Source organism: Narcine bancroftii, chromosome 5 (genome assembly GCF_036971445.1).
Source record: "Narcine bancroftii isolate sNarBan1 chromosome 5, sNarBan1.hap1, whole genome shotgun sequence".
Classification (NCBI taxonomy): Eukaryota; Metazoa; Chordata; class Chondrichthyes; order Torpediniformes; family Narcinidae; genus Narcine; species Narcine bancroftii.
In genome coordinates this window covers 132,837,001-132,850,410 of record NC_091473.1, presented here as the reverse complement: position 1 = coordinate 132,850,410, position 13,410 = coordinate 132,837,001, and the positions used below count along the sequence as shown (strand labels likewise).

Sequence of the window (13,410 nt, the reverse complement as noted above, 5' to 3'; positions counted from 1 at the left end):
TTTGAGTTAAATATATGTTTCATCTTAACCTGTTTGTTAAATATATGCATTTAAGTTTGATTTAAATATGTTTTTTAAGTCTGATATTTTAGTATTAATTACTTTTCTTTTTGTTAGTATTTTAATCGGTTATGTTTTTGTGTTTTTTTTTTGTAAGTGGGTTTTTTTTTCTCACATATATTATTAACTTTATTAATTCTTCACTTTTTATTTTGGGGGGAAAGGGGGGGTTGGACTAATTTGAGTTGGGTTATTAATGTGTAATAATTATTGGGGAGGGTATAGATTATTTAGATTACTGATATTGTATTGTAATTTTATTATTTATTCTTAATTTTTTTTTAATGTAATCCTATATGTTATTCATGTTATAAAATCTTAAATAAAGTTTAAAAAAAAATATCTGGTCCAGGGGATTTGTTTACCTTTATTCACTGGAAGGCAGCAAGTACCTCCTTCTCCTTAAATTCCATGTTTCATGACACTTCTATTGGTTTCTTTTCCATCCTTATTCACTATGCCGGTTTCCTGTGTAAATAGAAACATAGAAACATAGAAGATAGGAGCAGGAGTAGGTCATTCGACCCTTCGAGCCTGCTCCGCCATTCAACGAGATCATGGTTGATCTTAAAGTTTAGTACCCCGTCCCTGCCTTCTCTCTGTAACCTTTAATATCCTTATACTGAAGAAATAGATCTAATTCCCTCTTTAATATATTTAATGAACATGCCTCTACTGCCCTCTGTGGCAATGAATTCCACAGATTCACCACCCTCAAGAAATTCCTCCTCATCTCGGTCCTAAATGGTTTGCCTATTATCCTCAAACCATGGCCCCGGGTTCTGGATTTTCCCACCATTGGAAACATCCCATCTGCATCCATTCTGTCCAGTCCTGCCAGAATTTTATATGTCTCTATGAGATCCCCTCTCAATCTTCTAAACTCCAGCGAGTACAATCCCAATTTGTGCAATCTTTCCTCATAAGTCATTCCTGCCATTCCAGGTATCAGCCTGGTGAATCGCCTCTGCATTCCCTCCATTGCAAGAACATCCTTCCTTAGATAAGGTGACCAAAACTGCACACAATACTCCAGGTGGGGTCTCACCAAGGCCCTGTACAGCTGCAGTAAGGTATCCTTGTTCCTATACTCAAACCCTCTTGATATGAAGGCCAACATACCATTTGCCTTTTTAACTGCCTGCTGTACCTGCATGCTCGCCTTCAGAGACTGATGTACAAGTACCCCTAGGTCTCTCTGCACTTCTCCATCTCTTAATCTATTGCCATTCAAATAGTAATCTACCCTCCGGTTTGTATTACCAAAGTGGATAACCTCACATTTATCCACATTGTAGTGCATTTGCCATGTATCTGCCCAGTTCCTCAATTTATCCAATTCACACTGGAGCTTCCTGACCCCTCTTCCGTGCACACAACCCCTCCTAGCTTAGTGTCATCTGCAAATTTGGAGATATTACATCCAAACCCCTCATCCAGATCATTAATGTAAATTGTGAACAGCTGGGGTCCCAGTACAGATCCCTGTGGTACCCCACTGGTCACCGCCTGCCACTCAGAAAACGAGCCATTTATCCCAACTCTCTGTATTCTACCTGCCAGCCAGTTCTCAATCCACATCAATACTTTTCCCCCAATCCCATGAGCCTTGATTTTGGAAGCCAGTCGTTTATGCGGGACCTTATCGAAGGCCTTTTGGAAGTCCAGGTACACCACATCCACTGGCTCTCCCCCATCTATTTTACCTGTCACCATCTCAAAGAATTCCAATAGATTTGTCAAGCACGATTTACCTTTTAATACTAGAGCTAAGATTGCATGTTCCTTTCCAGGATCATCAACAATTGCTTAAGAAAATTATTATGGATGCATTATCTGAACCCCTTCTCAAGATTATGTTTACACTTACTCAATTTGCCTGATATATGTGCAGGTTAGTCTCCCATGACGATTGCCATTTCATTCTTGCATCAGATGTTTTGTGGATTATCATCTGTGCCACTGTAATGTTAGGCATGGCATGGTCAACGTGGGAATTAGTGCAATGCTGTAACAGCATCATCGATTAACCAGGGTTCGAATCCCGCACATCTGTAAGGAGTTTTTATGTTCTCCTCATGTCTGTATGGGTTTACTCCCACCAATGAAAAATGTACCAGGGGTTGTTGCTCAGTTGGGTGTAATGGGCAGCACAGGCTCTTGGGGTGAAAGGGCCTGTTATTGTGCTGTATGTCCAAAATTTAAATTTTATTTTTGGATGCAAGTGAACAACTTCCACCAGTGTGTTTTCCCCAAATAATCTTTTTTTTTAAAAATCCAACAAAAAATTTTTAATCCAAATCCTAACTTTTCTAATATCTTAAATTTAAAAAATCCCACTCTAATCTATCAAATGCCTTTTCTGCATCTAAACCACTGCAACACAAATCAAGTTTCTTTTGCCCTAAATGAATTATGCTAAGCAATCTAGCTACATTCTTCAAAGATTTTATAAATCCTGTCTGATCCACATTAATTAATTTTGGTAACAGATTATTCATTCTATTTGCTAAAACTTTTGCTACTAGAGATTTGTTCATCATTGGACAGACATAAACTGATTTACTCTGATCAGTCACTTCAGTGTCTTGCCGAAGAAACTTGCCCCATCGTGGGTTTTCCAAATTATAACCTCTTCTTTCAGGTCACCATAGAGTTCCCCTTGTTTCCCTTATTTCAAGAGAAATACTCTAGCCAGCCATATCCTCTTGTCAGGACTACAAGGGTTTTCAACATGCTGAACTCAGAACTCACAACCCATCTTCAAAATGGGGTTTTGAACAAGACTGCCATCTTGTCATGTTGCAGCCTCAAAAGCCACTGTAGAACTAACTTTCTCTCTCCCCCCCTACCCCCAAAAGAGAAATCACCGGTTTGCTTTTCCCTTTCTCTGCTTGTAAAACCCAGAACTCCTCCCAAGTCTCCAAATCCAATCCTGAAAGATCTTTATCAGAACTTGAGCCTGGACTTTTCCATTTGCACCTTCCAAAGGAGTTCCATCGTCTTTGCAAAAATCACTGGTGCCTGAATGTCCGGCTTCAGCAAAGCTCTTGCATTTTAAATGAGATGTGAAGTGCAAGTATCTGTTTGTGAAGTGACCTACACTGAACCCCCACAATCTCTTTTAAAGACATTTATATGTAATATAAAATATAATATAACCCGTAACACTTGGCAATATTATCCGTGATAAATAATCATTTATTTTAGCTTCACCTCCTACAGATTCCTAAAAATTCCAAAGTATATAATTTCATATAAAAATTTCTAAAAGGTTAATTTATTTTTTGAAGTTTTTAAGTAATTACATTAGTATCTTTTTTATTTGCATTAATTATTCTCGAGGTTTGTTCCACTTTCAATTGCCAGGCTAGTACTTTACGTGATCTCTCATCGAATTCATAATATCCCAATGATAGCTTTTTCAGTCCTCTAAGTTTGTAATGTATTATATATTAATCAGTCCCCTACATTTATCTTTGGAGGTCATTTTCCAAAACTGTAATTTCTTTCTCTAATTGATCTACTTCTCTCATATAATCCTTTTTAATTTTAGATGTAAAACTTATAATTTGCCATCGTAAATATGCCTCTTACCCCCTCCCCATTATTCCTAATCTCTACCCAGATGGTCTCAACATTCTGCTCCTTCATCTCATATCATCTCTCACCATCACACCCTGTTACCTCATCCTTAATCAAAAACATTATCCCACCTTCCTGTCCATCTTCCTGATACTTTAACATCTCCAACCTGCAACCACTTTATTTGCAAGAGCCACCAATTCATGGACCTTGATTCAAATGCAATAGGGATTCAGATAAAGTCCCCCTACACTCATTGCCCTTCTGGAATCTCGTAATCTTTGTTTTTTATTTTTGTATTTGGCTTTATTGTACTCCACTTTTCTTTGTTTTTCTAACTTTTGCTCTGGATTCTGCATTGTCTCCCTCTGATTTTTCTGCATAGATTCCTATCCTCCTGGCACTTTTAAACCCACCTAGTAACTCTAGCAAACAATCCCCTGAGGACACTGATCCTGGACCTATCCAGGTTTGGATCATCCAATTTTTAAAAATATATTGCCCCTACCTCCTGCAGAACAGATTTCAATGCTCCAAGAATATGAAGTTCTCCCCACTGCACCACCGCTCAAGTGTCCTCTTCAACTATTCCACTTTTCCTCATCTGACTAGAACAGAGATATCCATCTTTGAGGACTGACTTTTTCTCTCCTCACTCTCCAAAATTCTGCTCACAAGTCCTGAACTCACTTTTTAATCCGTCATTGGCACAACTGGCTTTTCATCCTCTCAGAATGTCCTGCAGCCATTCCAGAGACATTTACATCAACCAGGAGACCCGTTTGTGGCCATAGAAACACCCATGTATTTCCTGTCCCTGTGCTGTACAATTCTATAATTTATACCTGGGGTCCTACTGGAAACCAGACTTTTCCAGCAGAGGGACCTGTCACAATAGTTGCAACTAAATGCAGAGGTGATAACAAGCCAATGCTGGAGGGCAGATTTCTTGGTGATTTAATGGATTGAAGAAGCAGGTACCATGTCACGGAGCAACTTGAAAATTAAGATGAGTATTTGTAAAACAGACCATTGCTTAATAAAATGGGAGTGGGCTGCAAGATGCCTTGATGTTGCAATACAGCATTTGGTCAAGGAGTCAGAAGAACTCAAGGCCAATGGCAGCTTGAAACTTCACATGCTCACTCAAAGAACAAAGACATCTTCAACTGCCACACCAATGTCTACGGAACTGGCCTTAGCAACTGCTCAAGGCATCGGTCACCTCATTCAGATATTCCATATTTAGACAAAGTCTCAAAGCCACATTTTACAAAATAAATGTTAAGCAGTGCCACCACAGAAAGGTCTATCTGCTCGGCACTCACCAACATACTTTCTCCTTGCTTGGAGAACAAGTTGCCACAGTGTATAGGTAATGCAATAAAAAAACAGCACTGGAGAAACTCAGCTGGTCAAACAGTGTATGTTATGTAGCAAAGATAAAGACACATAACTAATGTTTTGGGCTTGAGCCCCTTCAAGATGCCCTGATGAAGGGCTCAAGCCTCAGATATTGGTTATGTATCTTGACCTTTGCTATATAAAGTACAGAGTTTCTCCAGCATTGTTTTCACTTCAACCACAGTGTCTGGAGACTTTTGTGTAATATAATCATTATTGATCCAATTGGCTTGGGCTTATTTTCCAAAGGCGAGTTCAAGTTTGAATTTAAATTAATGCAAAAAAATCCAAATTAAAAACTTCTAACCATGACGTCTCCCTTCACCTTATCTAGAACACAAGCGGCAAACCGAAACGTGATTGACTATAATCTTTGTAAAGCCCCTCAAGTACTGTCTGAGATGGATATTGACTTGCCCATATCTTGTGAATGATGAAGTAATGTAACGGTAGTTAACCATTGGGTGACGATTGTGGCCGCATATTCTCACCCCTTGGAAGGAGATTGGGTTCAGTATTATCATAGCAGCCATTGAGGACAAAATGATGGATGGTGGTACTGTCGCACAAAATCCCACAATCTCATCTGCATTACAAGATGCAGATGATCTTACCAACACCCTTCTTTCACCATCATCCATTCAATCCTGTCCCCAGCCATCCACTGCTCTGGAACTTTCCGTTTCCAACCAGCTATTCCTGGCTTGTTTCAGCCTTGATTGTTCAGTCTCTTTTCAGTGTCACACACACACTGGCTGAGAGGGCTGGTCTTCTCTCCCTCCAACTGAGACTGCCGGAAAGCCCATGTGACTCTCTCACTTGCAAAATCCCCCACCTTCTTCAGCAAACAACAGTTCCTTCTCCTTGGTCAAGCTGTTGTCTTTTGATAAACAAAACCTAGGAGTGACCTTTCTGTGAGCAGACTGTAAGAACTTTTTAACAGCCAGTTTGTCTCCTCCAAACAATGGTCTATTCATTTCATGATATCGTTTCAATTAGCACCTACTTGTGAAATGTGCATAAAAGTCTCCATAGATCCTGCAATGTTACTGAATATGAATTCATCAGTCTTTCAATTAAGATCTGTTTTAAAATGTTTGTATGTATGTAACCCACTAATTCTACCATCTGTCTGGTTCTACACAAAGTCTTGAACACCTGGACAGCAAAGATATATACATCAAGATGCTCTTTATTTACAACAGTTTGGCATTTAACACCATCGTCCCCTCAAAATTGATCAGTAAACTTCAAGAATTGGGATTCAACACTCCACTGGGTAAATGGATTTTGGATTTCTTCACCTACAGAGCACAATCAGTGAGGATTAGTAAGAACTTCTCCTCCACAATCTTCATCAGTATCGGAGCACCACAGGGCTGCGTTCTCCATCAGTACCGGAGCACCACAGGGCTGCGTTCTCCATCAGTACCGGAGCACCACAGGGCTGCGTTCTCCATCAGTACCGGAGCACCACAGGGCTGCGTTCTCCATCAGTACCGGAGCACCACAGGGCTGCGTTCTCCATCAGTACCGGAGCACCACAGGGCTGCGTTCTCCATCAGTACCGGAGCACCACAGGGCTGCGTTCTCCATCAGTACCGGAGCACCACAGGGCTGCGTTCTCCATCAGTACCGGAGCACCACAGGGCTGCGTTCTCCATCAGTACCGGAGCACCACTGGGCTGCGTTCTCCATCATTACCGGAGCACCACAGGGCTGCGTTCTCCATCAGTACCGGAGCACCACAGGGTTGCGTTCTCCATCATAACGGAGCACCACAGGGCTGCATTCTCAGCCTCCTGTTCTACTGGCCTTACACCTATGTTTGTTTGGCTTATTACCACACTATCTACAAATATGATGTCGCCATAATTTAGCTTCAATTGCTGCACAAGCAAGTTTAGATTCTGGCCCTTCATTGGATGATTAAGCTAACATTTAAATTCAGTTTGTTATCATTACATCTGTGCAAAAGGGGAAAGTTTAAGGGAGACATCAGGGATTTTTTTTAAAAAGAGTTGTGGGTGTCTGGATGGTGGCGGAGGCTAAAGTATATGGGGCATTTAAAGCAGGCACATGGATTAAAAGAAGGTTTGAGGAAGGGTCATCTTTTTTGGTCGGAATATATGTCAGCATAGCATTGAAGGATCTGTACTGTTTTAGGTTTCTATTATTGGTCTGGTGATTGCATGCAAAAAGCTGGCTTTCTTAGGAACATTTTTTTTTAATTTTTTTTATTTTTTATTTTTCACACCATAAATCACAATAGTCATGATATACACTTTTTCTTTTTCACACATTTACAGTGACTTTTTCTCCCCCCCCCCCCCCCCCCACCCTCTCACCCATTTTAGGTATACAATCTAGGTTGCATTAAACCAGTCAGACAATGTTGTCATTCAACAAAGATACACCAGAAATTCTACAGAGTCCATTCTTTTCTTTCCTTCTCCTTCCATTAACTTAGGTAATGTTTGTCCCCGGTAGGTTTTCGCTATTGTATTTAATGTAAGGCTCCCATACTTGTTCGAATATTTCAATATTATTTCTTAAACTATATGTTATTTTTTCTAATGGAATACATTTATTCATTTCTATATACCATTGTTGTATTTTCAAATTATCTTCCAATTTCCAGGTTGACATAATACATTTTTTTGCTACGGCTATCTTAACAAATCTTTTTTGTGCATCCTCCAAATCAATTCCAAATTCTTTGTTTTTTATGTTACTTAGGAGAAAGATCTCTGGATTCTTTGGTATATTGTTTTCTGTTATTTTATTTAATATCTGATTGAGATCATCCCAAAATTTTTCTACTCTCTCACATGTCCAGATTGCATGAATTACCCCGCATCAAAGGTTGTTAAAGATCAACCCCTCAGAGCTGAAACACAATTCAAAGTCAAATGGGCAGTAGTGATCCCTGTCCTCATCTGCTTCAGACATAAACTACCTGCCAAGGCACTAGTTTAAAAAAAATCCTTGAAATCCATCAAATTCACTGAAAGGACAAGTAAATCAAGATTGGCATCATCTCCCTGGCAAAACATCCTTACTACTGAAGCCCATTATATTCAGTCACATAAGCTGGGCACACCTTTCTCACATCCAGACTCGTCATGTGCATGCAAGCAATGTCATGGGGAGATATTACTAGGGACATTGGGGAGGAGTCAAGTTTGCTTCTCTTCAAAATGATTACAAAGATTTCATCAGTTATATTGGACTACAAAAGCTTAATAGATTGCATCAAAAACACATGAAATATCTAACCAAACAGGATGCTGTTTCTTTTAGGGGATACATCAAGGATTAGTCCAGATTTAGAATTAAATTGGTTTCGAAAGAAATTTTAAAAGATTGCGCAGGAAATGTAGCAGCTTCATGGAAATTGGACACAGATTTGGTATTAGATAGATGGCATGGTGAAATGCAAAGTTGTATTCCTTTGGAAAAGATTACAAAGTATAAATGTGATGATTTTTCAAAAATGTGATTTCCATATTGAAAAAATTGGTGTTGTAACTTTATAATTATAATGTTGGTAGAATATGGTACTGTCACATCCCAGCCTCACCTCAATTCATTTATTTTACTTTATTAGATGGGTTTTTTAAAAAATATATACTTAAGATTTTGAATTAAGTGTTATATGTTGCACAGTAGTATTGTAGCGGCCGTGTAGCAGGCTGAGCGGGTGCACAGCGCGGTATCGCAAACTGTCATCAGTGTGGTTCTGCAGGCATGTGGAACCATAATATGGATAGCTGAACACTCACCTAATGGACCACATGGGAGAGATACTGAGTGCCGAGGAATGGCATGTTGATGTGCCAAGTCTCCGGCTGGAAGGCACGGGACACTCACAAGGTTGAATTTAAACCTGCCCGTCCCATGGATTGGCAGCAAACTTGTAAAGATGTTCCACCTTGTCTTGTGGAGTCTGGGACATGTGGTATATAAAAGCAGCTTGTAAACTGAATAAATCAGTCTTGAGTTGCCTAATGTGGTATGTGTGTTTATATCACTTTAGTAGCTCTACTGTAGTAGCCACTACAGTATTTTATTTTACTCTACATCTCATACTTAGAAGATATAATTGTAGTTGTAAGTATTAGAATAATTAGGTCACAATTTATTAATAAGGTAAATTAGTCTTTTTTTTTCTTTCATTTCTTTGTCTCTTTGGGGTTTTTCTGAATGGGAGTGGGGAGAAATGATTTTAAAAAGCATGTATTGATTTTGATATATAGAATTTTCTAGTTTTGTATGCAATTTTGTTACGTGTTAATAAAATTTGAAAAAATGATTCCAAGGAATCTCCAGCCCCTGAAGTCTCAAAGTAAAGATGGAACATTTCAAATAATGAGGACCTCATGGTCCTAAGTGGAATGAACAGGCCACCTCTAACAACCCACCGAGCCCAGCATCTCCCTCATCTATTTATCTTATGATTGGGATAACACTGTCCTGCAAGATTTTCTGAAATAATTTATTGCACTCTTTTATTAGTGCCCAGGTATTCATCCCCCTTTAGAAGTAGTATTAACAGCGAAAGAATGATTTGACTGTGAATTAAATGTACCAATGGCAAAATGCAATACATTTAGTGCTACCAATCAGCATCAGACCAAACACCAAGGGCCACTGATAGCAATGCATTGCCCGGAAATGATCAGGGGTCTGAAATATTAAACAGTTCGGTGGGAGACGGTCAAAAATTAGGACCATTCATGAGATTTAATTCTGCTTTATGTGCACTAGAGATCTCCTTCATTCAACAGCAAAGCTGGTTGAGTTGGCCCCACTGCAGGGGTGGCCAACCTTTTGATTTTTAATTTAGACCTACAGCACATTAAGAGGCCATTTCTGCCCACGAGTCCGTGCTGCCCAATTAACCTACAACCCCAGTTCATACTCAAGGACTGAAATGTTTCCGTGCTGTATGTCTAAGTTAGGGATTGGGGGGTTGGCCACCTCTGCCCTCCTGTTACTTTAAGAGGTCATCTTGAACCCTACCTTCTTGTTGGAGGAGTTGAGGGTAGGAGAAGAATGGGGGAGGTGTTCACATTTTTCTGCTGCATCTACCGGGACCAATGCCTGAAGAGGGCGCACAAAATCAGTAAACCGGTGCGGACTCGAAAGGCCAACATGACCTGTTTCCGCTGCGTAAATGGTTATATTGTTCCCATCTCAGAACCCACAAAATCAGATTAAGAAAGTCATGGATGCTCCCGAAGGATAACTTGAGAAAAATTCTGCAGCTCATTGCCGTTCGCCGGGAGGTGCCAGGATCTAGCAATCTGTTCTGCAGCGATCGGATGGATTGCTGAATATCTGTGGAGAGCCGGAAGCCATTCTGCTTCTGCTTCTCTGCATCACATCCCTACTCTTCTGGCAAAGTCAATGATGGTCATTTCTTCATTGACATGGTTGTTGGTGATGGAAGTAGTTGAAATTTAAGATGCTCTGCTTTATGCTGCGTAATTTAGCGACCATTCCTTGCTACAAACTGATCATCAAGGATTTGAGCAATAGCAAACTCATTCACTCAAAACTGCCAACATTAGAAGTCACACCCTTGGTTGCCCATTCAGCAAGACTTCCATCTTGTTTCTTGCTGACCAAGTTAACCAATTTTACACAATCAAAGCAGAGGAGTAAACTCTAGTCAGCTATTAACCTGCATGACATTGAAAACCCTTAATGCTCTGGGGACAGTGCCCCATTAGTTCAGAAAGAATTAGAGCTCCAAAATGTTAAGACATCAAAACAATTGGGTTTACTTTGTTCAATTTTGCCATTTGTTAGCTACATGCTCATTAGTGCCCCCATAATGTACAATTCACACTATGCATTGTCAAGGCCAAAATGGGAAGAACAGAAGAGCTAGAGAAATTAAACTTTAAACTAGGGCTCATGTACTGAATTACTTGAAATTGTATGCAGCTGGTGTGAAATAAAATAAATAAGGAAATAACTTACAGAATTTTCCCCAACCAATAAACATTCTAGAAAAACAAAACATTTATTGCAAGTGAATGTCATACAGAAATGATGGTCTGAAATTCCAATATGGTAACACGGTAGAATGATAGGACACAAAAAACAATTCCACAATTCTTCAACACCAGCATTTCCATCATCAAGACTGTCTCAACTGTAAACAAGGCACATTTAACACATTTAACGCAATCATCCCAAAATTCTCAAGTAATTATGTCCCATCCTTTCCACATTTAAGATCTTTTTAACATGGAAGGTTCTCCACCCAAGAGCAGAGAACAGTGCATGACTGGTTAAAAAAAACCTATAAAAATGCTGCAAATACAAAAAAAAACAACTCTGGCTTTCATTTGAAACACTGATGAGAAATATTGCCATTTACATCTGTCAATTGTTTGAAGGCTCATGCAACCCACCTAAAGCATTACAAGTACAAACAAAATCAGATGCTCACAATTAGCTTACATAAATTCAACATTTATAGACATAAAACCTACATTTTAATAAATTACATAAGGCAACTTTCCAAAGGTTAAGGCATTTCTTGTAATTCATGACATTATATATAGGAATTAATATATTTGCTTTAAGAAACATAGCTTAGTGTTTTTGTGTATAAAGAAATGTAAACAAAGCATACATGCAACAAAATGAACATAAATAAACTGATGCACAAATTATAAAGGCAATTCACATTTTAAGACAGGACCCCTATTGTGTACATTGTTCATAGGCCATATTGCATACACCAAAAAAGAAAAGTTATGTTCTCTGAAAATTTCTATTCAAATATGCAAACAGTATGGATATATTTGAAGGATTTTGCATATTAAAGAAGGGCTCTGGCAGGTTTGTGCAATTTTTAAAGAATTCTTATGAAGCTTTGATTGCACAGTTAGGAATGGCAGTTGAGGATATTAAGTTTGTAAAACTTTGGACAACTGAAAATAAAAATATACAACTATTAACATGTTTCTATCACCACAAAATATACAATGGACTGTATATTTAGAAATCGCCTCAGTGAACTTATACTTGTGTTACATAGCTTATTTAAAACTCAATTTTAACTATAGCTTTTATTAGGAAACTAGAAGCTTCAGTTATGAAAATTACAAGCATTTACACGAAAATATCCACGAGAAAATTGAATGTCATTTCAAATGTTAATGTCACTGTCAAAAGTTTTGCATTCCAGGCTGTGTTATGGCTTTTTGCATGGAAAAATAAAACTATTTTTAAATACTAAAAAAGTAACTTGGCAGATGAACTCAAGAGTTCATTGAATTGGCATTTAAACAAAATGGGCTTCTCTGTATTCATAGTCTGGTGGAATTCGTTTTGACCGCAATCTCTGAAATGCTTGTTTACGTTCTCCTTGGGGTTCTTTGGCTGCACATGCAGAATTTGCCAATTCCTTGGCCCCGTTGTTCTCGCTCTCTTCTTCAGGATTAATTGTTCCATGGTCACCCTGTCCAGAATCCAAGCTGTTAGCCAATATTACAATAGGTTTGAGCAGAGAGCCTCCTGTGTGTTTGAGTGCATTAGAGGGAGGTTTGTAAAAAGTGCCAGGCGGAGGCTGCAAGGTTCGTGGAGATCGAAATGTATAAGGTGGTGCAGAATCTAATGATGTCCCATCAAGTTTAGGAGTCTTCACTTGTCTAACTGTCACTGTGTTTGGTTTATTAGGGAGCAAGCTACTTGTGAAGCTATTGCCAGAGCCTTGAGCAAAGGGCGGAGAGAGAGAATTCTCAATGGTTTTGTTTGCAGGAGCCACATTTGCCATAATCATGGCCGTCTTTTGAGTTATATTGTAACATTTATATTGCTTGTCCCAAGTCCGACGGAGTGACTGGGTATCATAGTACGAATATCTGCAGCATGTTGACGAACGAGATGGAATTTGCATGTCTGGAACTTCTTCAATAATAGCACTCCTTTCATTGTTTGTTTTGCTACACACTTTCAAAGAAATCGTTTCCGGAACAGGCAGGCTAGCAGGTCTTGGAATAACCGGCTTTGGCCTGGAAGGCCGCATATTTACTTTAACAAGCTGTTGACCAGCTTTTTCAATTGATGGCAATTTGGTGGCCTTCTGCAATTTAGAAGCTTGTATAGTTGGCAACTCCTTCAGCAGTTCACATTTTTCCGGGTTGAGAGAGGTCTCTGGACCTGAAATGTTATACAATTTATACATTAGTACTCTCAGATTATTTTAAAAACCTCAATTTCAATCACAAATCCTTCCCCACGAGACTGATTCCCTGTTACTCGGCAGTTCCCAGTGCAAAAATGTAGAACATTTGCTTTTACTCAATTTTTGAATTCCTCAAAATAAATTATTTATTT

The 13,410-nt window shown here is 39.0% G+C and overlaps 1 protein-coding gene across 6 annotated transcripts in view; it reads right to left on the bottom strand.

Annotated features, from left to right (window-relative positions):
- Positions 1–11,064: 11,064 nt before the first annotated feature.
- Positions 11,065–13,410, bottom strand: part of LOC138763979 (rho GTPase-activating protein 29-like) — an 84,371-nt gene continuing 82,025 nt past the window's right edge. For all 6 annotated transcript variants that reach the window (XM_069939088.1, XM_069939089.1, XM_069939090.1 and 3 more), the window contains one exon: positions 11,065–13,233. In XM_069939088.1, coding sequence (XP_069795189.1) covers positions 12,356–13,233 — 878 coding nt within the window. In that variant the 3' untranslated portion in view covers positions 11,065–12,355. The remainder of the gene's footprint in view (positions 13,234–13,410) is intronic.